The 27,035-nt window shown below is 41.9% G+C and overlaps 1 protein-coding gene and 1 long non-coding RNA gene across 9 annotated transcripts in view; both read left to right on the top strand.

Moving 5' to 3' along the window:
* The window catches only part of FNDC3B (fibronectin type III domain containing 3B), a 409,006-nt gene that overhangs the window by 364,240 nt on the left and 17,731 nt on the right, over positions 1-27,035 (top strand). For all 8 annotated transcript variants that reach the window (XM_060640759.3, XM_060640755.3, XM_060640756.3 and 5 more), the window contains 2 exons: positions 12,436-12,648; positions 26,427-26,593. In XM_060640759.3, coding sequence (XP_060496742.1) covers positions 12,436-12,648; positions 26,427-26,593 — 380 coding nt within the window. The remainder of the gene's footprint in view (positions 1-12,435; positions 12,649-26,426; positions 26,594-27,035) is intronic.
* On the top strand, positions 2,239-12,127 carry LOC132684168 (uncharacterized). Its single transcript, XR_009612589.3, has 2 exons — positions 2,239-2,511; positions 7,561-12,127. It is a non-coding gene; the product is annotated as an uncharacterized LOC132684168 (long non-coding RNA).

Here is a 27,035-nt window from a genome sequence, read left to right as displayed (position 1 = left end):
TTTTTTTTTTTAACATTTATTCAATTTTGAGAGACAGGGTGTGAGCAGGGGAAGGGCAGAGAGAGAGAGAGAGACATAGAATCCAAAGCAGGCTCCAGGCTCTGAGCTGTCAGCACAGAGCCCAGACGCCAGGCTCGGGCTCGAACCCACAAACTGTGAGATGATGACCTGAGCTGAAGTCAGACACTTAACCGACTGAGCCACCCAGGTGCCCTGTAAATGAAAAATACAGCTTTAAAGCGTGTATTGCTTTGTACTTTGTGAGTCTGTTACAAATTTATACAATTCGTAACCCTCAAGGGAGAATTTCACCTACTGCTTTAAATTAGTTCCTCCCTCTTGGTCTCTTAGCAACCACTTTTCCTTATACTTTTACTGTGACTCATGTCACTCTGTGGGCGCCCTCTGTCCTCTCTGTGGACTTGCCCACCTCTGAAGCTGGGTTCCACCATTTTTTCATTCCCCAAAGCAGACACAATGTTACAAAGCATTTGTGATGTAGCCTTTTACTCAGCCTTTCACAAGGGGCCAGAGGAAAAAGTTACATTACACATTACTGAGCAAAGCTCAGTTGGCATCTGCATTCTTTCTTTCCCCTGGAGTCCTCTCCCAGCCAGGCACCTCACCTTCCATCTTTTTCTCCAACACGGCCTCTTAAAATTTCAAATTATTTAGCTCCGTCTCCAAGTTGCCTCAACTCCCTCAAGATGAAAAGTGCACGACTAGCGTAAGAGGAGCACAGGAACCGTCTGTGGTTACTAAGGTGTGCCCTCTAACCCTTGGTCAGATTACAGACAGTCCTGATTTACAGTGGTGTGAAAGCGATACACAAATCAGTAGGAACTGAGTTTTGATCATCTCTTGGGCTAGGGCTTACATGATGTGAAGCTGTCACTCCTGACGCTGGGCAGTGGCAGTGAGCCACGGTGCCCGGTCAGCCACGTGGTCAGTAGGGTCAACAACCGATGTGCTCACGGCCACTCTGTGCCCGTACAGCCATTCAGGTTTTCACCTTCAGTATGGTATTCAGTATATTTTAGGAAAGAGTCAGTACCTTATAAAATAGGCTTTGTGTTAGAGGATTTTGCCCAACTGTAGGCTAATGTTAAGTGTTTAAATTGGCTAAGCTAAGCTACAGTGTTCAATAGGTTAGGTGTATTAAATGCATTTTTGAATTGTAATATTTCCATCTTATAATGGGTTCGTTGAGATGTAACCCCATCGTAAGCCGAGGAATATTTGTAAATGTTTCTTGAGGGAAATGTAGAGTATAGATTCAGATTCAGGTCATCAGCTATATCTTTAGGAGGGTTACTTACCATCTCTGTGTTTCAGTTTCTTTTTTCCATAAAATGAGGACAAGATTCTTTCCTTCATAAGCATATTGTAAGGCATTAATACACAAATATTAAATGCTTAGAAGCCAACAGCACATATTAGGTGCGCAGTAAGTGTGCATTGCAATTTCAGTCATCATCAATCCTGCCATCCAGCAAAAGTGGTTCTTCTTGGGGTAGGATGGAGGGAGTGAAGGACGGGCTAACAAACTTGCTGCTAGAAAAGGATGTATCATCTCATTTATTTTTTTTCTACTGTGTTTTCTCGTTCTGTGGTCTGACAGACTACCTTTTTTATACTCCCAGAAGCTGAAGAAAGAAATCAGCTAATGCACTCGAGGATACAAAAGCCCCATCTTGCCAGATCATATCACCTTTATTCTTTTTCTTTCTTACCAAATCTGTTTTGTCTAATTTATACAACTAGATTTATTTTACTTTTCAAAACAATGACAAGGGGGCATTGTTCACTTTTTTAGTCTTTCATTATTTTAAAAAATCTCTTTGGGGCACAGCATTATATACACTGTGGGTCTATAAAACAGTGATAGACTGGCCTTGCCCTCAGAGCACTCACAGAGTTGAGGGGCACTTAAATAGCAACAGTAGCATACGTAGTAGGCTATTGTGACATCACAGGCTGAAAACAACACAGTGTACAGAATCCTGTTGGTGTTTCAGAGAGGAAGACCCAGGGTCCCGGATGATCAGGATGGTTCGAAGTGGGACTTGAGACAGAAACTAGATAAAGGGGGATATGACTTACAAAGAGAAGAGTCAGGCCGAGGGCGTTCTTTCATTTTTAGCCTTTTAGCCATTCTCAAAAAAACCAGTCTTCACTCTTGTTTGCCAACCGAATGCTAAGTGCCTGTTGTGTCTAGAGCACTCTAACCAGGTGGGGAGGAAATCCAGAGATGACTAAACTCAGACCTTGACTTCAGGGAATTTCCCCAATGATGATACTCTAAGGAAGCCTTGCTGTGAGCTGGATCTTGGGGTAAAATGACTAAGTGAATGTCATTCCCCAGCTGTGCCGAATACTGCCTGACCTTAATCCCTCAGGGCCAAAAGAAAAACAAGGAAGAAGCCACACTAGTTCAGGGACTCACTGAATGGTTTTGTGTCCATTCTGATCCATACCCACATCTATCCCAGAGTGGAATCAAGTCCTCAGGTCAGTCCTGAATGTTTTAGATCAGAAATCATGAAAGCCTCTTAGGGCAAAATGTTAGCCTGTGAATTTTGTTCCAGACGTTGTGCTAACTGTAAACTTTAAGATTTGTGGAAGGATGATAAGGGAGGAATGCTGGCTCTTACTACTCAACATACAGTCAGATGACTTCTAGAAAGAAACCTAGAACTCACAGACTTAGTGAAGGAACAGATACAGGGAATCTTTGATTAATGATCAAATGTCATTTACAGTGGAAATTATCAAACAAACTTCCACATGTTTAAAAGTATCTCATAGGATAGTTCTATTTTATTATTATTTTTTTTAAGTTTGTTTATTTATTTTGAGAGTGGGGAGAGAGAGAGAGAGCCCGACATGGGACTCGATCTCACCAACCACGAGACCATGGCCTGAGCCAAGATCAAGAGTCGGGCACTTGACCGAGCCACCAGGCGCCCCCGAATAATTCTATTTTAGAGAACACAAAATGGTTTAGTAATGGAAGGACTATGGAAGAATGAGTTTAGATTGGGGGTGCCCAGCTGGCTTAGTCGGTGGGGCAGGCAACTCTTGATCTTGGGATTGTGAGTTCGAGCCCAATGTTGGGTGGAGAGATTACTTAAAAATGAAATCTTAGGGGGGAAAAAAAAGATTTGGATAGTAAAACTTCAGGACTATTTAAAAAGTACTTAATGGATATAGCATGAACAGTTCAGTATTAACATGTAAGGCTAGTATATTGAGCTGAATGTGGAAGGTCCCTTTTTAACCTTATAGGGAAGTTTCGAAGATACCGTTTTAGACAGATTGCATGAGAAGGGCATGACTTAGGAAAGGTGAATCTTTGGATGTAGTTGTACTCACCCTACCTGCTCCACCAAAGAGTTAGCCTGTCCTTGCTGGCTGAGCAATAAATAAATGGGTTGTTTCCGAGTTAAGATATTAAGGTCATTATTCCCATTTAAGATCTTTTTTTATGCAACTTTATGCTAGTTTCTATAGTACATAATTGGGTACCTTATTGTAGAAGTCTGACCAACCCACAGTCTTATTCTTTATATGTTTCAAAAACACAATCACAATAATTATGATGAAGTACAAAATGAGTATTTCAAGTGACTAAGGGTATAATTTCAGTCCAGTCAAGTTTTACCTCACCTTTTTCTGTTCCATAAATTGGTTAAAATATAAATGAACAGATCATGATGTTCTAGACAAAAGCGTGGAATGAAACATTTTAAGCAGGCCATGGGGCTGGGAGATAGGACTTGTTTCTTTTGTTTGTTTGGGTTTTTTGTTTTGTTTTGTTTTTTTAAACCGTCAGCAGTTACACTCTGTTCTCACACTGAGTTTGTCTTTCTCTGTTTTGCCAGACAGAAAAGTGCACCTCTGTAAGCAAACCTACTGACGCAGAGAAGGGTTTGGGTGCTTACAAAAGCACCCATTGGCTGACTGGCACCCCCTATGGGGTTTGGTTGGAACTGCAATGCTGTTTTTAAAGGCATTACTTTTAAGCTTAGAACTGAGTTTGGTATGGAGTTTGTGTTTTGGTTTGAGGAAAAGAAAATGTTATTGAAAACAGAGACATAGCTTTCTTTTGACACATGGTGTCATAGTCTCTGTGAGCAGAGAGAGAAAAGATGGCCTGGTGAGTAAATCTTGATAAAATAAAATACCATCAGGCACTTTTCTAGACCTACTGAATCAGAAACTCTACGGGTAAGGCCTGGCACTCGCTTTAATTACCCCTCAGGAGATTTTGATGCATGTTAAAGTTTAAGAACCTCTTCCCTAGATGGGGCACCTGGGTGATTCAGTCAGTTAAGCGTCCGACTTCGGCTCAGGTCATGATCTCGCGGTTTGTGAGTTCAAGCCCTGTGTCAGGCTCTGTGCTGACAGCTCAGAGCCTGGAGCCTGCTTCGGATTCCGTGTCTCCCTCTCTCTCTCTGTCCCTTCCCCACTTGTGCTGTGTCTCTCTCTGTCTCTCAAAAATGAATAAATGTAAAAAAAAAATTATTTTTAAAAGAAGAACCTCTTCCCTAGAGCAGAATGGAATGTTGATGTATATAAGAATCACCTGGACAGCTTTTGCAAAATACAGAAGTCTGAGCCCCGTTCCTGTAGACTTCAATTTAGTAGGGCTGAGGAGGTCTAGACATCATTTTTGTATAGTGTCTCTTCTTCTGCTTAACCATCCTCACTTCATTCAGATCTGTCTTTATTATTGGGTTTCCTGTAACCTCCTCCATCCTCTTGATCGGGTGAGTTCTGCCTCTTGACGGACTCTTTAATAAGAGCAGTGCCCAGACCTCTGAATGGTCTGGATGACTGGCTCAGAGCAGAGCAAGACTGTCACCTTACATGTTCTCCATATTGAGCGGTTAGTAAGGTTGCCTAAGATTACTTTTTTTGGCAACCTCATTATCGTCTGACTCATACCAAGCTACCAAACAACTAAAACTTAAGGTAGATTTGTTTGTTACACTCATTTATGCTCCTTTCGCTAGGTAGAACAGTGACGAAAAATAACATCTATTGAGTCCTCACTGTAGGTCAAGCACTACATTAGCCTGTCAAAAAGTGAATCATAAATCATTCTAACAAGATGAGGTGGACTTTATTAGGAGCAAATTCTAAGTAGTTCAGAAGTAGCAGACTGGAATCAAACAGCTTGACTTCAGTCCTCGGTCCCTTGCATGGGTCTCTGTGACCTCTGGCAAGTTATTTAAGCTCTATGTGCCTCCGTTTTCTGATCTGTAAAATGGGGATAATAACTTGAGCTACCTGTCTGTCTTAGAGAAGATTCCAGGCACTCATATAGGACCTGACACACAATAAGTCAGCACTCAATAACTTGTGTGTTGCTAATGTTTGGTAGGGAAAAAAAGAGCTGGAAGGTGGGTTGTGACCAGAATAGAGGTAGAGGTGTCTGTGGGGATCTGGCATCATTTCTTAAGCAGTGGGAGACATGTAAGGTTTTCTTGCCTGTCAAAGGCGGATCTAAGTGCTTAGAGACAGAATGGCAGCAGACATACCCCAGGAGCTGTCAGGAGAAGTAGCTTAGTGGAAGGGACAGATCTGAGCCAGCTCAGGCCACCCTTCCAGGAAGCCCTCTTCTGAATCACTCTGCTCTCAACGCATCAAACCCTCAAAGGGAGTTCCTTTATTTCAGCTACTATTTTGTATTCTTTCACAACTCATCTGATGATTATTCCCTTCTTTTGCGTTTCTGTCTTCTTAGAGAATTAGATGTAGATTGTAGGGGAGGGGTGGGGGATAAAAAGTCTATCTTTGGCTCCCAGGCCTCTCCTGCCCCGACTCTTCCTTGCTCCCCTCATCGTCCCCACCCTCACACTCGAGACATCCCGACTACTGGGATGGCTAATTATGACTGAGAAGTCACCTTCCCCAGCTGAGGAAGGTTTGTTTTGAAAGTCATTTTTCTTACAATGTATGAAGTGCCAGAAACTTGAGTGTGTGTGTGTATATGTATATATAAAGGGCATTGTGGAGGGCTATGAGCTTCTGAGGCAGGAATGTATTTAGCATCTAGAATTAGTAGATATTTTTAGTGGATTTTCAATCAAAAACTGTAAGGAATTTGCTTCTGAATTGAATTTATTTGATCAGTATTATCAGTATACTGTTGGGTATTATAGACTCCTGGGCACTTGAGATTTTTCATATCAGCCTGGCCAAGATAGAGTTTATCAAGACTTACATTGTCACCTCCCTAGATTGGAAGGCAAAGTTCCATTGCCCTTATACTTAATTTGCAGAGCTTACAGTTTCAGAAACTGATAAATTTCAAGATTAACAGGTTACTTCAGCTAGAGAGAAAACTGCTCAAGTTTGGGTTTGGGGTAAACTGTAATTAATCTAATAAAACTTGAAAATCTGTTTCTTCTGAGGTGAATTCTTTGGACTTGTTCATGTCAGTGGTGGTTCTGCTCATTAGTCCTTAGTGAGCTCTCACTGGAATTAGAAAAGTATTTTCACACACAGTATTTTTCACCCCAAAACAAAACAAACAGCAACTACCTTAGTCCTTGTTTAGTTTTCTCAGTCTCCTGGGCTCAGAGTATGTAATATTTTTACTAGAGTGCGAGAAGATATGGCCTCATTATTTTCTTAAGTTTTTGTTTGTTTAAGTAATCTCTACACCCAGTATGGGGCTTGAACGCGTAACCGTGAGGTCTAGCGTTGCATGCTCTACCAACTGGGCCAGTCAGGCGCCCCATGGCCTCACTTTATTTAATCAGTTCTTGGTTGTATTTCAATTTTTAGTGTTATTTTATCGTTAGAACTAAACAGCGTTAGTTCAGTGCATCGGCTACACGGAAAACTGTAGATAAGTTGATGTATTTTAAAATGTAAGTAGTTGACGGGGCGCCTGGGTGGCTCAGTTGTTTAAGTGTCCAACTTCAGCTAAGGTCATAATCTCACAGTTGGTGGGTTCGAGCCCTGCTTCGGGCTCTGTGCTGACGGCTCAGAGCCTGGAGCCTGCTTCGGATTCTGTGTCTCCCTCTCTCTCTGCCCCTCCCCTGCTCATGCTCTGTCTCTGTCTCTCAATAATAAATAAAAGTTAAAAAAAAAAAAGTTAAAAAAAAATGTAAGTAGTTGACTTTGAGGCCAAAAGTTGATGCAATAATGTGAAAACAAATTTATTGACTATCCTAGATGCTCACTTTATTGGTGAACGGCAGTTGTTGAACTGAAAGTATGATTTGAATTAAAATTCCCTTTTGGTTGGACACCGTGTTTGGTTCAACTAGGAGAGTATAGCATGCCAGAATGCACAAAAGACTTTGAGCCTAAAAAGATGAGGTTCGCACTTTGATCTAACCTGTATCTGCTGTGTAGACTAGTGCCCATGGCTGAACCTAGTCAGGCCTCATTTCCTTCACTTATACAATAGAGTAATTCCTACCTCATGGAGTCAGGCTAGAAATTAGGGGTACTATTGTGCATATCACATCCAGGCTTCAACACCTAGAACGGCTGTGCCATTCAAGTTGAGTCATTTAACCTCTCTGCGTTTAACTGCAGTATTCTCATCTCTAAAAGCAAGAGGAAACACTGCTCCTGCTCCAGAGCACAGTCCTCTGAACAGAGCCAGTTCTAGGTGTTGCTCATGCTGGATATTAACACTTCCGTCTGTCTCTGAGCTCTGTGTCTCCCCCTCGCCTCCTGAGGATGCTTTACAAAGAAGCCAGACCTTCTAGGTGTTACTGGTTCCTTGGCCGTAATTTGGAGGGAGGAAAAACAGAGATGGTGTCAGCAAATTACTCGAGTTCTAACGAGGCCACACGTTTGAGTGCCCAGCGCAGTGCACCCCTCACGGATGCTCATAGTTTCTTCACTGTGAGAAGGGAAGGACAGTCTCAAAAGAAGTCAGAAGAATGGTAAGTGCATAAATTAGCACTCTGAAGTTCACCAAAGTGCTCTTGGCCACCTTGAATCCTTTTCTGGCCGAATGGTGAAATATAAAATATTTAAAAATAGAGAATGCTTCTTATATACCTTATCTTAACTACATAACCAACTTTGTAAATGCAGCGAAGGTATTACTATACCCATTCGATAAATAAGGAAACCCTTACTCAAAGGTATTATGTAATTTCCCCAAGGTCACACCAAAGTGATGAGCAGGATTCCCAAGGAGGCTTCACTGCTAAAAAGTATTTTGGTGGTGGTGGTGTTATGTGTGTATTTAAGGCTAAGATTATGTGCCTACCAAATATGTATCAGTAGTAAAAGTTCAGAGAACCATAGAACTTCAAATGTAAGGAATACGATACCTATGAAAGTGTTATAGAGGCTTTGAGATAATAAGTGAATTTACAAAAGGAATCAAAGAGTAAATCTACATTTATTTTGTATCTTGATTCAGCCAGAAAAGGATTCAAGGTGGCCAAGAGCACTTTGGTGAACTGCAGAGTGCTAATTTATGCACTTAATGATTCTTCTGACTTCTTTTGAGACTGCCCTTCCTTTCTCACAGTGAAGAAACTATGAGCGTCCGTGAGGGGTGCACTGCGCTGGGCACTCAAACGTGTGGCCTCGTTAGAACTCGAGTAATTTGCTGACACCATCTGTGTTTTTCCTCCCTCCAAATTATGGCCAGGGAACCAGTAACACCTAGAAGGATTGGCTTCTTTGTAAATTCATTTGTAAACTGATTTTTCGTTCTTCCAAATGATTCAGGATATTTTTTCTTGAGCAGAATAACGATCTTAGGCAACCGATTACCTCCCTTCCTATTGTTTATTAGAGTTCTGAAGGGCTGTTTGGGCTGCACAGAACAAAGCAGTAGGTTCACCTGGAACAGAAGGTGAGCTTGGCTCTGGAGGATATTGAGCAAACAGACAGAAGAAAGGATCTTGAACTCTGGACTCTACGAATACCTGTACTATAATAAAGGGAAGGAATGACAGTCTGGACAGTAGAAAGACATTAATATAAACGCTGTTGGTCAGGAAATTTGTTACACTTTTGAAGAAAGACTGCAACTTAATGTCTGGCTTAATTCCCTTTTCCTAAGAAGGGAAAAGTGGTAGTAATTCCAACCATCATGATGACCTCTTTTTAAAAGACTTTTCCTCTCCAGTTGCAGAAAAATTTCTTATTTTCCAGTCATAGAAAAAAACCCTCTTGTATTAAAACCATAAAACTACAAGATCCATATTGTAGGTGAATTGTAGGTGAGAAAGAGTTTATTTTAATCTTTTAAACTTTTATCTTTAAGTTATATTGAGAGACTTACTTTGCACTATCTACAAGAGACCTGAGACAGCCCCTTGTATTTTAGAATCTGGGAAAAGTCCAGTTCTTTCTAATGGAATTTTTACTGTACTTTATCAGAGATAAGTATTTGGTACATTCCAAACTATGAAGCAAATATTTATCTAGTTTGGGGTGATTGTGGATAGAGCTGCTGTGAATATTTGTGTGTCAGTTTTGTATGAACATACATTTTAATTTCTCCAAAGAACAGGAAGTGGGATTGCTGGGTCGCACAAGTGTGTGAAGCTTAATAAAAAATTTGATAGGAAAACCGTTTTCCAATGTGGCTGTACCATTATGCACTCCCACTAGCAATATATGAGAGTTGTAGTGCCTCTTTATCCTTGGCAACATGGTATGGTTCTTTCCTTATTTCTAGGTAACAAGTACTTTTTATTTTCTTCTGTTTTCTCCTTAAAAGTTTTGTATTTTACGTTTTATGTTTAGATCTATGGGCCATTCTGAATTAAGTTTAGAATTTAGTTAAGTTTAGAAGGTTTAGATTGAGTTTTGTCTTCCTACTGATAACCAGCTGTTCCAACACCATTTGTTAAAAAGACTATTCTTTCTCCATTGAATTACTTTTGCACTTTTGTCAGAGATCAATCATTCATATTTGTGTAGATCTATTTCTGGAGTTTGTATTCTCTCATATTGATCCATGTGTCTGTCTCTTACCAGTACCACACTGTCTTGATTACTGTAGCTTTATAGTAAGTCCTAAGTCAAAAAGTGTGATTCTTTCAACTTTATTCTTATTTTTCAGTTTTGTGTTTGGCAATTTTAGTTCTTTTGCCTTTCCACATAACTTTTAGAATCAATTTCTCTAGATCTGCTAAGAATCCTGCTGGAATTTTCGTAGGATTACATTGTATCTATAGATCACTTTGGGGCAAACTGACCTTTTCTTTCTGTGTAGCCTTCCAATTCGTGAACGCAGAATGTCTCTCTCTATTTAGATTTTCTTTAAAATTTTCAGCAGAGTCTTGTAGTTCAGTTCCTTTCTTTCTTTGTGCCATTTTTTCTGCCGCTGGCTGGGACTTCTAGTCCATGATGTTAGTTGGAGTGTTGAAAGTAGACATCCTTGCACTGTCCCTAATCTTAGAAATTATTTAGTCTTTCACCGTTAAGTATAAGGTTACCTGTAGGTGTTTCTGTAGATGCCCTTTTCAGATTGAGAGAGTTTCCTTCTATCCCTAGTTTTCTGAGAATTTTTGTGATGAATAGACGTTGGATTTCATCAGGTGCTTTTTCTGTACCAATTCGTATGAGCGTGTGTTTTTTCTTCTTTAGGCTATTAATATGAAGGAATTGTCTAAGGACTGGGGAGTGAGAGAATGCAGGGAAAAAAAAAAAAGAATGAGGAATTTCCCCATTCACTCTGAGCTTCCAGAAACCCCGTTCTTTGAACCGCATTTCCCCCAGAGCCCTCAGTCCATGCAGATGTCTGCCTTTGGATTTCAGGCTGCATTGAGTCCAGTTTGGGGGATAATAGAGGAGAAAAGATGGTAAATGCAATGGTAAATGAATTAAACAATGGTAAATATTTCACCAAATCCTCCAGCTACTGTTTGCTTTTTGGGAGTTGTTAAATAGCTGCTCATTTATTTTCTCCAGGTTTATTGCCACGTTCAGTGGGGGAGACAGGGTACAGGGTAGGGCGTGCTTGCTTCCTCTCACCTGTCATTAATCTGAGGAGTTTGTTTGTTTGTTTGTTTGTTTGTTTTGCCTTGTCAGCTGTCTACAGGCATATTGTTAGACTGACGTGCTGAATTATGTAATGTTTAAATTTGAAGAATTAATGCTAATTGGAGATCACAAGATGAATTTAGGTATTGTAGTACCTAAATAGTATTTTCTGTGTGTAAGCAATAATTGCTGTAAAAGAGGAACACATAAAACTAAATTATGAGAATGTTTCAAATTGATCGGTTTCCTAAGAATTTATCTCTGACTCTGTTTTATTATTATCATGTGCTTTGAAACACTATTTTGAATGTGTGCACACTTTTAGAACCAGCGACCTCACACTGCTCAGCTCGGTAAGATGCTTGTGTACCTAGCGAGGGTCCTGGGTGGAGGTTTCTGCTGGAGGCCCGGAGTGGGGCATGAAGAGGTGGAAAGGCAGAGCTGGGAGTGAGTGGTCTTCCAAGTGGGTGGAGCCATGGAAATAGACTATTGAGAGAACTGTCCGTACCATGCAGAAAAAGAGAAGAGGAACAGAGGGCAGTGGGGAGGTGGTGTCAGAACTTAGGTCTGAGAAGCAGAGGAGGAAAGCCTGAACCAGGGGTGTGCGGGCCGCCAAATGCCTGGAGGAAACAAGCTTCCAGAACATGCAGTCACCACGGGGAGCGGTGTTGAGAATGAGGTTGGGGCAGTGCCATCCGTGTGTTTGTTGTATGAAGGCCTTGGAGAGCTGTTTCAGTCAACTAGGAAGGAAACAGAGGCATGAGGAAAAGAGGAATAATAGCAGGATATTATTTTATTTATTAATTTTAACTCTCTTTGGTTTTAAATTCACAGACCGTGAGGACAGTGTTAAGGCATCTTTATTATCCATAACACTGCACGCTGCAAACATGCAGTTGCGATTCAGATACAGACAGCTGAATGACAGCCCATTGCCAGCAGTGCCTGCACACTTATGTGGTTCTGGACTAGCAGAGATGGTTGGGCAAAGCTGGAGACGTGCCCTGTTGAAGAGCTTCTGCCCTTTGTAAACCCTAAAGGAAATTCCTTTGCTTTCCTATTTCATTTCTTCTTTACCGCCCACTCACTTCCAAAAGTGACTCTGAGGCAGGTAACATGTGGCTTAGAACAAAATACAATAGCACATCTTTAGGATGTGTTCCCTCAGACAGCAGACTTTTTTTTCCCTTTTTTTTTTTTTTTTTTTAATTAAAGGGCTAAGAGGTATCTTGCTAACTGCTCTATTTTTGCTGGGTTTTGGAAGGGGGAGCGAAATCCGTTTGCCCAAGCTGCCCTATTCTCTATTTGTCTTGAATTACATTGGCTTATTTTTCGTTATTCCATGGTACAGTTTTAGGGGCGCACAGGAAATACTCCACAAGTGTCTGCTTCCAGTGAGGAATTGCCTCATCTTCAGCTGCAATGTGTGTATTTCTTCCCTTTTTCCAGGATCAGAATTCAGGCCGTCAATGAAATTGGAGCTGGACCGTTTAGTCAGTTCATTAGGGCAAAAACTCGGCCATTGCCACCGTTGCCTCCAAGGCTCGAATGTGCTGCCGCGGGGCCCCAGAGCCTGAAGCTGAAGTGGGGAGACAGCAACGCCAAGACCCACACAGCCGCTGACATGGTGTACACACTGCAGTTGGAAGACAGAAACAAGAGGTGAGCTGGCGGGGCGGCTGCAGGGGGCGGTTCTGTCCGAATGAATCCTTGCTTGTTCACCTGTCCTCTAATAAAACACTCTTCCTCCTGTTGAAAGGTTTCCTGTGTATTGGGGTCCTGCATCGTGGACCTCCGTTCTCCATTTGGAATTTTCTTTTTTTTTTTTTTTTTTTTTCTAATTTTTTTTTAATGTTTATTTTTGAGACAGACAGAGACAGAACATGAGCAGGGGAGGAGCAGAGAGAGGGAGACACAGAATCCGAAACAGGTTCCAGGCTCTTAGCTGTCAGCACAGAGCCTGACGCGGGGCTCGAACTCACAGACAGTGAGATCATGACCTGAGCCGAAGTCGGACGCTTAACTGACTGAGCCACCCAGGGGCCCCTCCATTTGGGATTTTCTAAACTAACATTCTGAAGATTCTGATTTGCCTGCAAGTCATATTCTGTGTTTGTTTTTTTTCTTTCATAGAGCCAGATAACGGAGAGAAATTATCTAAAAATAAAATTGTCATATGCAAGCCCATGCTATGTTATAGCGTTAGATCAGTCACAAGTGCAGAGGGAAATGAGACTTAGGAAGAGATGCTAGCTTTTTAAATATTCAGTAACCATCAGGACAATCATGTTTACCAATCCGAAATAGCTGTGGTGATGTACAGATGGGGATTGTATTCTGTAACTATGGGCAACGCAGTATCAGATTAGCCAGAGCAAACAGGACATTCTTTATAAGACTCCATGCCCGGGAAAATACTCTTGGCCACAGAAATCAAAGCCAGCCTTTCACCTAGTATTTATTTAACCTAACTTCATTTCCTCTGACAATGGCCCATCAGAAGGTGGGCCTCTGAACTGTATTAGGAATAATTCAGATGCAGAGTAAGAGGTAATGATGGCAGAATTGTTCTGTTACCAAAAGTCCAAATCAGAGAATCAGGTGAAGGAGGTGGGAGGTGACCATAAATCCAAGACACCCTGCTGGAACAGACCCGCGCTGCTATTTCCCTTTGGCCTATCTGCTAAACACAAAAACATTCCTGTCCTTTCTACTTTATGCACTATAGCTCCTGCTCCTTTACACAGGGAACTGGTTTAGTTAGCACAGAAACCGCTGTCCAGTCTTCACCCCCCACTCTACTCGAGAATTTTGATTCATTTCAGTGCAGTGGAGTCCTGTGTGGCAGGCATTTTATGAGATAGGCCTTCAGTGGAGACCAAGATCAAGGAAAAACAAGCCCCTGCCTCCAGATGCATAGTATCAACCCACAGATGGTCTCAGAACTTTAGTACCATTGGAGAAAAATGCTCTGGGACGTTGGAGGAGGCAGAGACCATCGGGTTGCAAAGACCAGGAATGGCTTTTTGAAACAGGTGATGTTTGAACTGGACTGAAGGACCTATCAAAGCCAGTAATTTGACTACAGGAGAACAAAAATGATCATCTGTTGGAAACTAGTCCTGGTGTAGAAAGCACAGAGAAAATGAGGCTGCTTTTGGTAGGTTCATTAGAGGTTAAATGCATCCTCACTCATAGACAAGATCATTCATCTTAACTGTGCTTTGTACCTTTGGATGCGTGTTTGTGGGTTCACTATTTTACTGGCAGGGGATTCCTCGACTAGAGAGGGCTGGCAAGAACACGAATTATGGACTAACAGAAACCCTGGTAAATATTTGAAGCTAGCATTTGGGGAAATTTGCAAACAAGCCTTTGCTTTTTCCTTGGGCTTTTGGCATCCTTTGATGATAGAATCTTCATTAGAGACTGTCTTCTAGTTGTACTGCTTCAGAAAAAGTGAAGCCCGGAAACATTGACATTGGCAGCAGAATTGGGGGCTTCCTAACTCCTCATGCAGTTGCCTCTACTGTTACCTCCAGAAAGGTGGGGAGAGCGAACGCTCTGCTCCAAACCAGCTGGGTGCATCCTGCAGCAGCCCTGCCCTTTGTGGGGCATCCGCCTTGGGCGCCTCGTATGGAGAACTGTACAGATGCTCAGAACAAAAGTTCCATGAACACCAATCTGAATGAGTATGAGACATTTTAATATGCCAGACAGAAAACAGTGTAGAATGTAGTAATCAATTTGTGCTATTTTGAAAAAGAAAAAAAAAGGAGGCCCAAAGTTAGCATTGTTAATAAATGACTTGCCTAAATTTAAATGGCGATTTAAGAAAACCAACCATTAGGAACAGTATTTTTCTTAATTTTATGATCTGGAGTCCAAATTTATCTCTTTTAAATTAGATTTGTCAGTGCTCTCAGAAAGTTATTAAAGTGATGGGAGTATAGAGCATAATAAATTCTCATTCTATTTGTGGAATAATTTTCCTATGATTAAATAGGATGAAACTTGGCCTAATTTGAGTTCGAAGATGACCTTCCTCAGTGTCCTGAAACTGAGCTCTTGTATCGATTGGCCCCTCAAATCCAAGCCTTTATTTAACTTTGGATCTTGACTCATGAGGACTGGGGAGAAATCATCTGGCTAGGATACATTATAATTCTTGTGATTAGCGTGGTTTTTGTCAGTTCTGGTCTCCTTGTGGTTCTTTAGGACTTGGACCTGGCTTGTCCGTTTGAAAGTGTCTTCTTTCAAGGACCAGCTTTTCCATTAAACTTGTTGCCAGAGTGATTTCTAGTCGGGACTTCTGGGAAAAGTATACGTATTCCTTAGCGAATGCACTGATTTCATTAGCCACTAATGAGTTCTTATGGATGTGTCAAAAATATTGTGTGTCTTACTTGTGGCCAAGGTGAGAACCAGAGATAGACTTAATTGTGGTTTTAATTTACTTTACTCACCAGCCGTTGTGGGCATTGGAAAGGAGAGCTGGCTATGTGAGTCAGACAGTTGTCCTAGTCAGTATGAAAGTAATGTTACTCTTAAAACATTTTGCAATGGGGGCACCTGGGTGGCTCAGTCAGTTAAGTATCTGACTCTTGATTACAGCTCAGGACATGATCTCACAGTTCATGGGATCAAGCCCCACTCCAGGCTCTGCTCTGGAAGCACCAAATCTGCTTGGGATGCTCTCGCTCTCGCTCTCGCTCTCTCTCTCTCTTTCTCCCTCCCTCCCTCCCTCCCTACCCCACTCCTGCACACAGGTGCAGGATTGCACATGCTCTCTCAAAATTAATAAACATTTAAAAAAATTTTTGCAACAGAAGCACAATGAAAATTACTAACTCCATGCTTCGTAATTATAAAATTAAAGAGTTTGATTTGACTGCTAAACTATTGGTCTTTCTCTTCTCATCCATCAAATAGAGGCTAAACTAGAAGATTGAATGCAGAGTTCCTTCCCACCTTTTTCACCTTAAAGCACTGAATATTTGTATATCATTTGTGAGCTAGATCCATTACAAAAGGGTATCTCAGCATGTTATCTCTTTTTTCTTCACATTCTAGTCTCTGCTTTTGACAAATAAGTAAATAATAAGAAAGATGCTAACTTTCTTTAGGGCAACCACTTAATGTCTCACACCCCTAAACCCCTAAGGTTTTACATCTACAATGTGTGGTTTATTATATTTGTTTATATACCCCTCAATCAAAAAATCTGAAATGAGCCAGAGATAGATCTAAGTATAATGTTGAGCCAAAAATATATTTTCAAACGTCCTAAAGCACACTTCTATTTGTTGAACACCTACAAAGCACCAAGCACTGAGAGCTTTTATCTACAGTAGTCTTTTTTTTTTAATGTTTATTTATTTATTTTGAGAGAGAGTATGAGCAAGCAGGAGGGTTTGCAGAGAGAGGGGGAGGGGGAGAAAGAATCCCAAGCAGGCTTCCTGCTCAGTGCAGAGCTCGATGCAGGGCTTGATCTCACAACTGTGAGATTATGACCTGAGCCAAAATTGAGTCAGACGCTTAAACAACTGAGCCACCCAAGCGCCACCCTCTACATTATTTAGTTTTTTAATAAAAAATGAAATATTTTCTATGCTGATTGGATTTCTATCAAAGCCTTCCACCATCTAGATGAAAAAAAAAATGGGTTTTGATGAGATGATTTGATTTTAACTCATGATTATTATGATTTTAAGCTTAAAATGAAATGAGCAGAGAATGCTTCTTAGAGATGATAACAGGTTGAGTGAGTCATAAAGGGGTCCTGATCTTATAATCTCATGCAAAATAGCCTTCAGTTAGAGATGGGTGGTGCAGACTCAGGATTGGGTGGAAACCAAGGATACGACCTCCAAAGCACAGAAATGTACCCTTGGTTTTTTCTCCAACTAAGTGTCTCTTTCTATTCTGGTTCTTTTACACATGGCTCTTTTTAAGTTTGGAGCTATTTCATGTAAATAGAAGGGATCCCAAAAGGGCATCTTGCCCAAGTCCTTGTCTCAAGGTAAGTCAACCTAGAATTCATCTGGGTCACCTGGACTTGCTACATTGAATATTCTTTTCCCCTTGAATGGCACATTTGTTTTCCATGTGTTTAAGCTTTTGACTCACAAGTCTCCCTTTCCAAGGGCACTGACTACATATTTATGCAGCAGCTTCAAAGCAGTGTTTTATATTTATAGGACTAAGTTTATCCCTAATAGTTAGATTATAATCACTCAATCACAGTTGTTGTTGTTTTTTTCCTGAATTACTATAATGTGCTAAGTCTTTTGAGGTATGCGGCTACCTGTAAGGAACTTATCTGCTGAGAAAATAAGTTAATGGGAAACAACGAGCAGACAGCACAAGAGATTTTATTTGATTTCAACAGAAAAGCACAAATTACATTAGTTTGGCCGTAGAGTGATGAAGTCTATTATGCTTAGCAAATCTGGCACAGAAGATCCGAATGTCTTTGGTTCCTGTGTATGCAAGAAAAATATACACCCGAAGTAAACATTTTCATAATGCTGCATTAACCTAATACAGGGATTAGAATAACAAGATCAGCTCATGCATTTTAAGATTGTAACACTGTACTGATGATTTTGAAGATGCATCTGTCTGTGTTATTGAAATGAAACGTTATGTTGCCCTAACAGAATTTGAGTTGATGCTGATTCTCGTCCTGACCCTTATGGGTCCATGTTCTTGATAATTGTACACAGCACCGAGGCGAGGGGAACTTAAGTTCCAGGAATGCATTTATGGCTACTCTGTTGTTCAGGTTTAGTCAGATGGCCAGTGTATTTTAAAGCCAATATATTTCCAGCAAAAGGGGTTGGGAGAGAGGGCTCTAATAGAGTGGATCATTACCAGTTGCTCTCCATTTAACTCAGCCCTTGTGCCTGTGACACTTTTCCTTACAGCAGGCAAAATTGGAGGGCTTTGTTAATGTGTTCATTATGACTGACTATTTATTGTTAGAGAGGGACAGAAAATAATCTACATAATGAATCCCTGAAAAAATACACATTAGGCAACTAATAAAAGTCTCCAGGGTATATGAGCACTACGGGAGAAGTGAACTTTCTTAATGTATGCCTATTAAAGAACAAACCCCTGCTTCTGTTTCTCAGAGCATATTGCTGAATTAAATAGATGTAAGGCAACTAGCTCAGGGCCCACACAGACCCATGGTATTCATTTCCTTTGCTTCTCTGGAATTGTCCTGATACACATGATCACCCTTGTTGGATAAATGACACTTTTATTTATCTTCAATCACCGGAAGGCAATTGTGGTTCTCCACGGGGGTGTCAAATCTCTTATTTGTAATCCCAGAGTTGTTACTGAGTTTCTAGATGGCTAGAGGCATATCCCTTAACTTCTTTTTGCCTTAGTTTTTCCCTTTACAAATTGGAACTGATGATGCCTGTCTCCAGTCCCTGACTGATGGGGAAAAAACATTCTCATGTCTCAAAAGAGCCTCAAAAATAAAAAGTACCGCTGGCTTAGTCAGTTTCAGGCTGAAATGTCAGTTATGGGGAGAGGTAAGTGACCGTAAATGAACCATTGGAGATCTTAATGGCACCGTAAGTAAAAAATTGATTACGGGTTTGTTTTGTTTTGTTTTGTTTTTTTCTATTTGAAAATAGAATTTTTATCTACTTGAAACATAAATAAATAGAATGGAGTTGGGTAGCATTTTTCTCAGAATTTTTTCCTAAATCAGATCAGATTGAGACAAGCCCATTAAAATAGAAGTAGACAAACAGACATCTGGAAGACTCTGCAAAGAGTGTCCTTGAAGATAAGATTCCCTGCAAAGAAAGTAGAAGAATGGGATGTTTCAGGGTTCTCAGGTGGTCTTCATCCTGAGACCCTTTATTTGAAAGTAAATAAATCTCCTTTTTAATATATCAATAACGAAGTGCAGTGTGAACAACAAAAATTGAAAAAAAGCATTTTCTTTTATTCTACGTGGAGTCTCGTCAGTAGCTGTATGGACATGTTATTTCTTCGAAAAGGAGCATAAAACGAAACCTAACTAAAAAGTATTGCAGCTAGAGCACTCACAAGCGGATAGGCACATATGCAGCTGAGAACGTGCAGGGAGGAAAGCAACTGCTTGCGCGTTGGTCTTTCGGAAATCCTTGACACTTGGGTGCTTCGTCTGCAAATGGAGACGCTCATCAACATCAAAACCAGTTTAGGAAATGCACCTTCCCTGCCTCAGATGTCCCCGCATGATGCCATCTGATTCCCTCTGCTCCTGCGTAGGCATAACAGGACTCGGTGTTCTTGGTAGAATGAGGACACATACTATCCATTCCTGTTTTGAACATTCTCCATTCCCAAACATGGCTTCAGTAACGTAGGACATTCTCTCTCACAGACACACATACATAGTCCATGCAGCCCTGGGAAATTAAGAAAGAATGAAGGCAATGACATGTCATTGTTAAGGAAAATAGCTGTCCTGAGCTTATTAACAGCTGTTGATTTGTGCTGTTGTAGGACAGGTTTCAAAATGTGCAGCCTTTAATAGACTAAGTCCATTTTAGGTCAGCAGAGTAGATCATTTTGAGGAGTTAATATTAATGAGCTGCTGTTAGCCTGTAATGGACCTTGGGATTATAAGGTAGCAGCAACAGATAGTAAACACAAAATCCTTAGTGTCATCTCATTTTGTACTGCAAATTTAAGTTATGAGCTGTCCAGGGCATTTTTGGATTTTGGCGGGGGGGGGGGGGGGGGGCGGTGTACAAAACTTTTAAGGAAATTGAGTTTAAAATTAAATTCTTTATATATCATCATTTTACTCTAAAATGATTTAAAATAAATATTCAAAGATGTAACATGTCTGAATTTCTTCCCTCAGTAGCCCGTCAGCGTAAAAAAGTCATCTTTCACAATGTGTTGAAGCCTAGAATACTGAGGTTAAAAGGACAGCCTTCCCCTAGAACTTCTTGAAAACGTCAAGAATCTGCTGTTTTGCCTTCCTAGTGTAAAATTAATAAATCATAGAATTTACTCGTTCCCCTCATTTGGATCTCCTAAAAATCCCTGCCAGGTGAACAAGACATTATTATCCCAAATGTCTGGGAACTCAGCCTGGAGAGTTATCGACTTGTCCAAGTTCATAGCGAAGGCAACAGACTATGCACTGTGGCCAAGGTCTTTGTACGTCTTTGCACCAACCCTGGAGTACTCTGATAGGCCAGCAGAATAAGCAGAATCATTTTGCATTCACAGATACGTAAAACATTTTCATAAATCAGTGTTAAATTGGCAACATTAAAACCCATGTGTGCTTGTTACCACAGAAGTGTTTAGTTTCAGGACATTACAGTCCACGCCGCAGCAAGTTGGAGGCAGAGCTGTAAAGAATCCATTTCGACTGTAAACTTTCAGTGACCCCCCCAACCTTCTGCCTTGTTTATGTTTCCCTTTCCAAGTAAATATTTTTAGTACGAGAGAGCATTTCTTCCCATTTTTTCCTTCCTCTAAGTAAAAATGCCCAAATTCCCATTAATGGGCAGCACTGATAGGCCCCACTGCCCCTGTCTTCATCTGTTGTCAGCGGAAGTTCTTGGCCTGGGTTCATCAGGACGGGATGGATGGTATTCATATGCGCAGCTTTCTCTCTGGTCCAGGAAAGCCTAAGGGAGTATAAGTAAAGAATGCCATTCTGGGGACAACCTTCAGGCTTCTCCAATGTTGAGAAACAAGGTAAATCATTCATAAACCTTGGCATTTTGTGATTAGTAACATTAGTATTAGTATTAGCACAGGTGCTATGCATTTTGTCATGAGTTCTCCCCACATTATGCCATTTGATTCTCTCACAACAACCTCTGGGGCGGAGGCACTGTAATCATATTCATTTTACAGAGAAGGGAATAGCTTACCTGGCTATAGAGTCCATGATCAATCACCAGGCTCTTGAACCTAAACTCAACCTCAAGTCTGCGGACTGCAAAGAGTGTTACTACCCCTTGTCTCTTCAGCTCCTGAGCCAGTGGGGCAGCTGCATGGGTGTTTCCATACCTGTTCTCTTACTTGCTCTTCACAGGAGTCTGGGGTCATGCGGTTGATGCCACCAAAAGCACATGGCCATGGGCAGCAGGGATTGAACACAGAGTAGAAGACCCCTCAGAGGCAATGCCAGTATGGGCCCACGGTGCCAAGATGACTTTTAAGGAGCTATGATTCCACAGGGGTCCTTGTGGCTACATATGCTTCAGCCTGAACTAATACTAAAACTACTCAGTGATTTTACTGAGCATGTACTGTGTTCCAGGAACCATGCCACCTGTTTTACATGTTTCATTGCGTTGCTGTAGCACTGGAACGTTCACGTAATAACAATAACAGTGTGAACGTTTCAAGTAGATTAACTTACGTGGTGGGAGAGCTATGTGTCTGACATAGGCCACAGCAGATGCAGCAGAACATCACAAATTCATATGGACCTATTCCTGCTGGGACATGAGCCAGTGATGGCCGCAGTAACCTGGAGAGAGGCCTGTGTGGCAGGAGTTGAGAGACCTGCTGTCCTCAGGGCACTTTAGCCTGACTTGGACACCGTGTGTTGAACTCTTACCAGGTACTGGATTCCATGCTGAGCTTTGTACCCACATTTCTGCATTTGACACTTAAAACAACCTAAGAGGCAGATACTGTCCCTGTTTTGCAGATGGGAGAACTGATGCTTAGCAGGGGCGCGTGGTGGGGCAGTAAGGGGCAGAGCTGAGGTTTGCATCCAGTCTTCCTGGGTCCAAGTCCCTGTGCTCCACCACTGCCCACCAACAGGAGGGGGAGAGGGGGACGACTCGGGGAGAAGCCCAGAGTGGTCCAGTTTCTACTGGCAGCCTAGACCAGGGGAGTGGCCCGGGGCACAGCAGACTCCCCACATAGTGCATCGCTGATTGCCCGGGCCACACTCTCACCTTCGGAAATCAAAGGATTGGGGCCTTGGTGAGAGGTTTTTTTGACCATCTTTTGGTGATGCTCCAGCTGCTCCACATCCTCCCCATTCACGGTTGATTTTTCTCCCATTCCAGGGATATCCCTTTCCCCAGGCTCGGGCAGTGCACACTAAAATAGTATGGATCAGGGCCACCAAGACAGCAGGACTCCCGTTGGCCTCTAATGGTGACTCTTGTCCCAGGCCCTATGGTACATGAGCACCTATGGAGCCCAAACACTGACGCTGGACTGCCTAAATATAAGAGGGAGGGAGAAGGATCAGAAAAGCTGAAGGGCTACCCTCCTCCTCTTTTCATGGCAAAGACATGCTCTAAGTGCTGAATCCTTGGTTGCAGTGAAATATGTAGCCTTCAGTCGTTGTGTCTTAAGACCCATCGCATATATTCCATTCTATCACCAAAGGCCTCTGGCTGACTTAATGAAATTTAAAATGAGGGTGGATTAAAAAAAAGATTGAGGAAAGAAAAAATTGACTTGGTCTTTGTAAAACAAGTATTTGATGAATACTTTTAATCTCTCCCCGGGTGATTCTGGCCACAGGGCGTTAACCTACGGAGCCTCCTAGAGAGGCCACCGTGCAACTGGCATAAATCACTGGCTCCAAAGGAAGAAGATTCTTTCCTCTCCCGCCTCTTGGAATGATGGAAAATAATGACAGAATTGCGGTAAAAGAGGGACTCCATTCTTTTTGTGTTGGCTTGTGTGCTTATTTTGTCTTGGCTGGCCTTTCTTTGAAACAGAAGCTACCATCGGCATAGACAGAAAGAAATTCAGGATCAGTGGCGTTTATTTAAGACCTACTCTGTGTAGGGACTGGGGCTGTCAAACTGAATCCCACCCAGATTGGGAAAGTCGTTATTCTTGCCCGCCCCCCCCCCCCCACCCACCCTCACGAGGGGTCCCGGGCACAGAAGGTGAGCAGCCTCACTGACCGAGCCCCAAAGCAGATGCCTGGTTTGCAGCCTCTCTCACCACACAGCCAACTTCCTACCCAGGAGAAAAGAGAACAACCTCTGTATTAGACCTGAGTGATATAGATGGTCTCTCAGAAGGAAGAGTGTGGCCTTTCCTGGTTAAAAGTTCCTAGCATTATAAAATAATCGTGACTGACACCTACTGAGTGGTTAGTACAGCTCAGGACTGGTCTAAACACTTTGGTTAACCCATTTACACCTGACACCAGTCCTCTGAGGAAGGTTCTAGCATTACCCTTGTTGCACAGAGGAAAACACTGAGGCACAAAGAGGCCAAAGAGGTTGCCGGTGGCTCCTAGTCTGCAGGACCTGTTCTGTTTGTGGAACCCACATCGACCAAGAGCATACCAGACGCCCAGGTGGGTGGAGAAGCGGCATACAACCAGTGTTCCCTCTGAAAGTCTTCCACATCAAAACTCTCGAAACCCTTGGGATTAGACTCAAAGTGCCAAATTGGCTGTTAACATAAGGTCCTAGTTCCAGAAACCTCAAATGGAGAGCTGAGATTTTGTGAAGGATTTTTGGCTTTTGACTGACAAACTTACTTCCGTGTAGCATTGAACTATAATTTTTTTTTTTTTTTTTTTTACTGAGGCATATACTAAATTTCTTTGTTAAAAGTAAAGTAACATGGAATTAGGACTATGTGTAAATGCGTCCCATATTATAAAAAGCATTAATTAGTGCCCAGTCTTTCTCCTCCCTTCACCCCACTCTCTCACACTTGCACTTTTTCTTCAAGAAGAAGGAAGGTACGGGAAACCTTTAAAGTGAGAAACGTATGAATTTTCAGACAGTTTGCAGACTTGCTGTCTCTGTCTCTTAATGGCTCCCTGTGGCTCTCAGTCACCCATCAGAATGAGCCATGTGGGGAGAAGTCCTCAGGAGGGAGTGGCCCAGCTGTCTTATTTCATTGCTTAGCTCCTTCTGACTTGGACCTGTGTGTCCACCTTAGGACACAGGCCCCAAGAGGACAAGTCACCTCTTTTTCTCTAAGTGCGCTAATTATGTGACCTAGGAATTAGCCCCATATTAGCCCCATCCATTTTCATTGATCCCCATACACATTTTGAGAACAAAATTTCCCCCAGAATTTCTTCCCATGCCTTTTCTAAGGGGAGGGAAGCCAGACAAAGCAGGGCAGCAAGCAAGTTGTGATTTATTACTGCCAAAATAGAGGGCTAAATCAAAGGGCCAAACACATGCTTATTCTAGAAAAGGCTGGAGGGAGAAAGAACTACCCCTTTCCCTCCTGCACCTGCCTAAGTGCACCCTCACTGAATGCAAGGGGAGTAAACTTAAACCTGAAATCCTCTGGGTGAAAGCCTCCTTTAGAACCTTCAGAGTCACTCTGGCTTTTTTCTAAAAGCAAAGCAAATGCAGCCTTTCTTTTTTCTAAGTAACATTATCCCCAGACTCAAACCAATGCTCTAACGGTAAAATTGTAGATTTCATTGCTAGCACCTGTTTCCACGGTGGCTTCTATAAATTGGGATGCGATGTAAAAAAAATAAAATGCAGTAAAAGGGCAAAACAGTAAATGAAAGAAGAAAAAAAAAAAAAAAAGCAGTCCAGAAGCAGATTTTGATGCATTTGAAAATTGATGTGTATGCTCTTAGCCCAATTTAGATTACACTATCAAATTAGAGCCGTGAATCTGCTTCAGTACCTTCCTCTGGGACTGTGAGTGCTACTGCCCAGATAGATGTATTGACCTTATTTTCAAAGGGAAACAGTCTCCTTAGATCAGGGCATGGCAGGGAAGCTGTACTGTTGGTAGTGAACCTCTCCAAATTCTTTTAAAAACCAGGTCTTAGTGCAAGTTTGTAATGGAAGTATAACACTTTTACTCCTTAAACCATGACTTCCATTTTGTGGTATAACTCAGGGCAATTACTCTGGTTAGAGATTCGGGCCCAGGTAAGGCTGAGTTAATGAATAGCTGTTTGCCTCTAGCATTAGCAAGGGTATCTTCATTAAGGTGGTAATGTGTCAAGAGTACTAAATAGGTTGCCATGGTATTTGTGGGTTTCAGCATGGACTCTGGCTTTCCCTGAAATTGAAAATGTTCAGCCCTCAGTAAAAGGTGCTTCCTTACACAGTAAAGCAGAAGGAACATTAAATAGTGAAATGACTAGGGCTCAGGAACTCCATTGTAAAGGCTGATGAATGCGTGGGTGTTTTAAAATAAGGATGGACTCTGACAGGTTTTCTGAAAAAGTAGTTTAAGCTCTAGAACTATCCACAGGGACTGTTCTCTGGCACAGGGAAAGGCTGACCACATACACAGGACCAACTAGCCCACAGGATTAGGTCTTACTCATCTTTGAATCCACGGAGTGTGGCACACAGCAGATGTTCAAGAAATGTTTGCTAAATGAATTCATAAATTCTGCCTTCCCCTTGAGCTAAATGGGCCTAAGAGTCGAGACATTTTAAATTGTGATTCTATCTGACCGACTTCCAACGGTATCTGAGGACAGCAGATTGTCCTCAGATGCTGTGTCGAACCACTGGAAACTGGGAGAACCATGGGCCTGTGTAGCAACAAGGTTGTGTGTTGGGTTAACTCATGTAGTGGTTCCCAAAATGTTCCTGGAACAGCAGGCTTCAAAACTGTAATCTACAGAAATTCTGGGTCATTTGGGGGAAGTTATTTCCAAGTTTTTACATTTAATTAATAAAAAGACAAATGACAATAGTATGTAGTAGTTCTAGGTAATCCCATTTCATTGTGAAAATACAAATGTTTCAAGACCCTGGGAGAAAAACACTTGAAAATGTAAGGGCTTATTTTTTTTTTAATTTTTTTTTTTTTAACATTTATTTTTGAGAGAGAGAGACAGACACAGAATCCAAAGCAGGTTCCATACTCTGAGCTGTCAGCACAGAGCCTGATGCGGGGCTCAAACGCATGAACCATCAGATCATGACCTGAACTGAAGTCGGACATTTAACCGACTGAGCCACCCAGGCACCCCAAAGGCCTTATTTTTTTATCTTCATGCCTTCTATGTTTATGTCTCGCAGAAATAATGGTTAGCAGAGTACAAAATTATCCTCGTTCAGATAGGAGAAGGCTCCAGAAGCTACCAGTTTAAACTGTCCAGTTCACCTTGGCTGTTTTTCTGTTATTTTGATTAACCTGATAGATGATTCTGAGCCAAGTATTTTTGTTTTCTCCTTTTAAACTGTTTTCTGAAAGCTCTGTAATCGTAAATATCTTCTTACTAGTTTGGGAAAGGGGCTTTGAAAGCTGTTGCAAGGATAAAGGTTAAAATTTAAGGAATTTTCTAGCCAAAACTCACTTATCTGGAAAATATGGGTAAAGAGGACATCGTATTTCTCAGGTGCCCAGTTAACATGAACTTCATTGCCTCTATAGGATAGAGTAGAAGGTAAGTTAACAGTGACGATTTCTTGCCACTAATAAAAGCTCAGATGGCTAATGGTCTCTGCTCCTTCCTCTAGGTTTATTTCCATCTACAGAGGACCCAGCCACACCTATAAGGTCCAGAGACTGACGGAATTCACGTGCTACTCCTTCAGAATCCAGGCGGCCAGCGAGGCTGGGGAAGGGCCCTTCTCAGAAACCTACACTTTCAGCACAACCAAGAGCGTCCCCCCCACCATCAAAGGTCTGTAGGCCGTGAGTTTCTGGCAGGCTCTTCTATGAGAGTAAGGAAATGTTGGAGCTGGAGTAGGAGGCTCTGTTCTGACCTTAAATGTACTCTCTCAATATTTCTAGTATCAACAACATAGAATCAAAACAACTTTTTGAAAGAGAAGGCTGAGGAATGGGTTCTCTGAGGAATCGCTAAGGCCTTTCCTCAGGTCTGTATAAATGTTTACTGCAAATAATGTAGTGGCCTCATCCCTGCAGAGGATGGGACAAAGAAAAGGAACACACCCCAGTGGCACACTTGGGGTTAGAAATGAGGGTGGACCCCAGTGTGGGTAGCACTTGTGACCATTTACCACAGAGGGTTTGACAGTCTCCCTTCCCAGAGACTGGCAGGAGGAGCAGAGGTTGGCCTCTGTCTTCAGATGGCTGTGGTGCCTGGAGGCTAGAGAATGACC

This window comes from Panthera onca, chromosome C2, assembly GCF_046562875.1.
Source record: "Panthera onca isolate mPanOnc1 chromosome C2, mPanOnc1 haplotype 2, whole genome shotgun sequence".
Taxonomy (NCBI): Eukaryota; Metazoa; Chordata; class Mammalia; order Carnivora; family Felidae; genus Panthera; species Panthera onca.
Note: the sequence above shows the minus strand (reverse complement) of the source record. Positions and strands in the feature narration are given on the sequence as shown.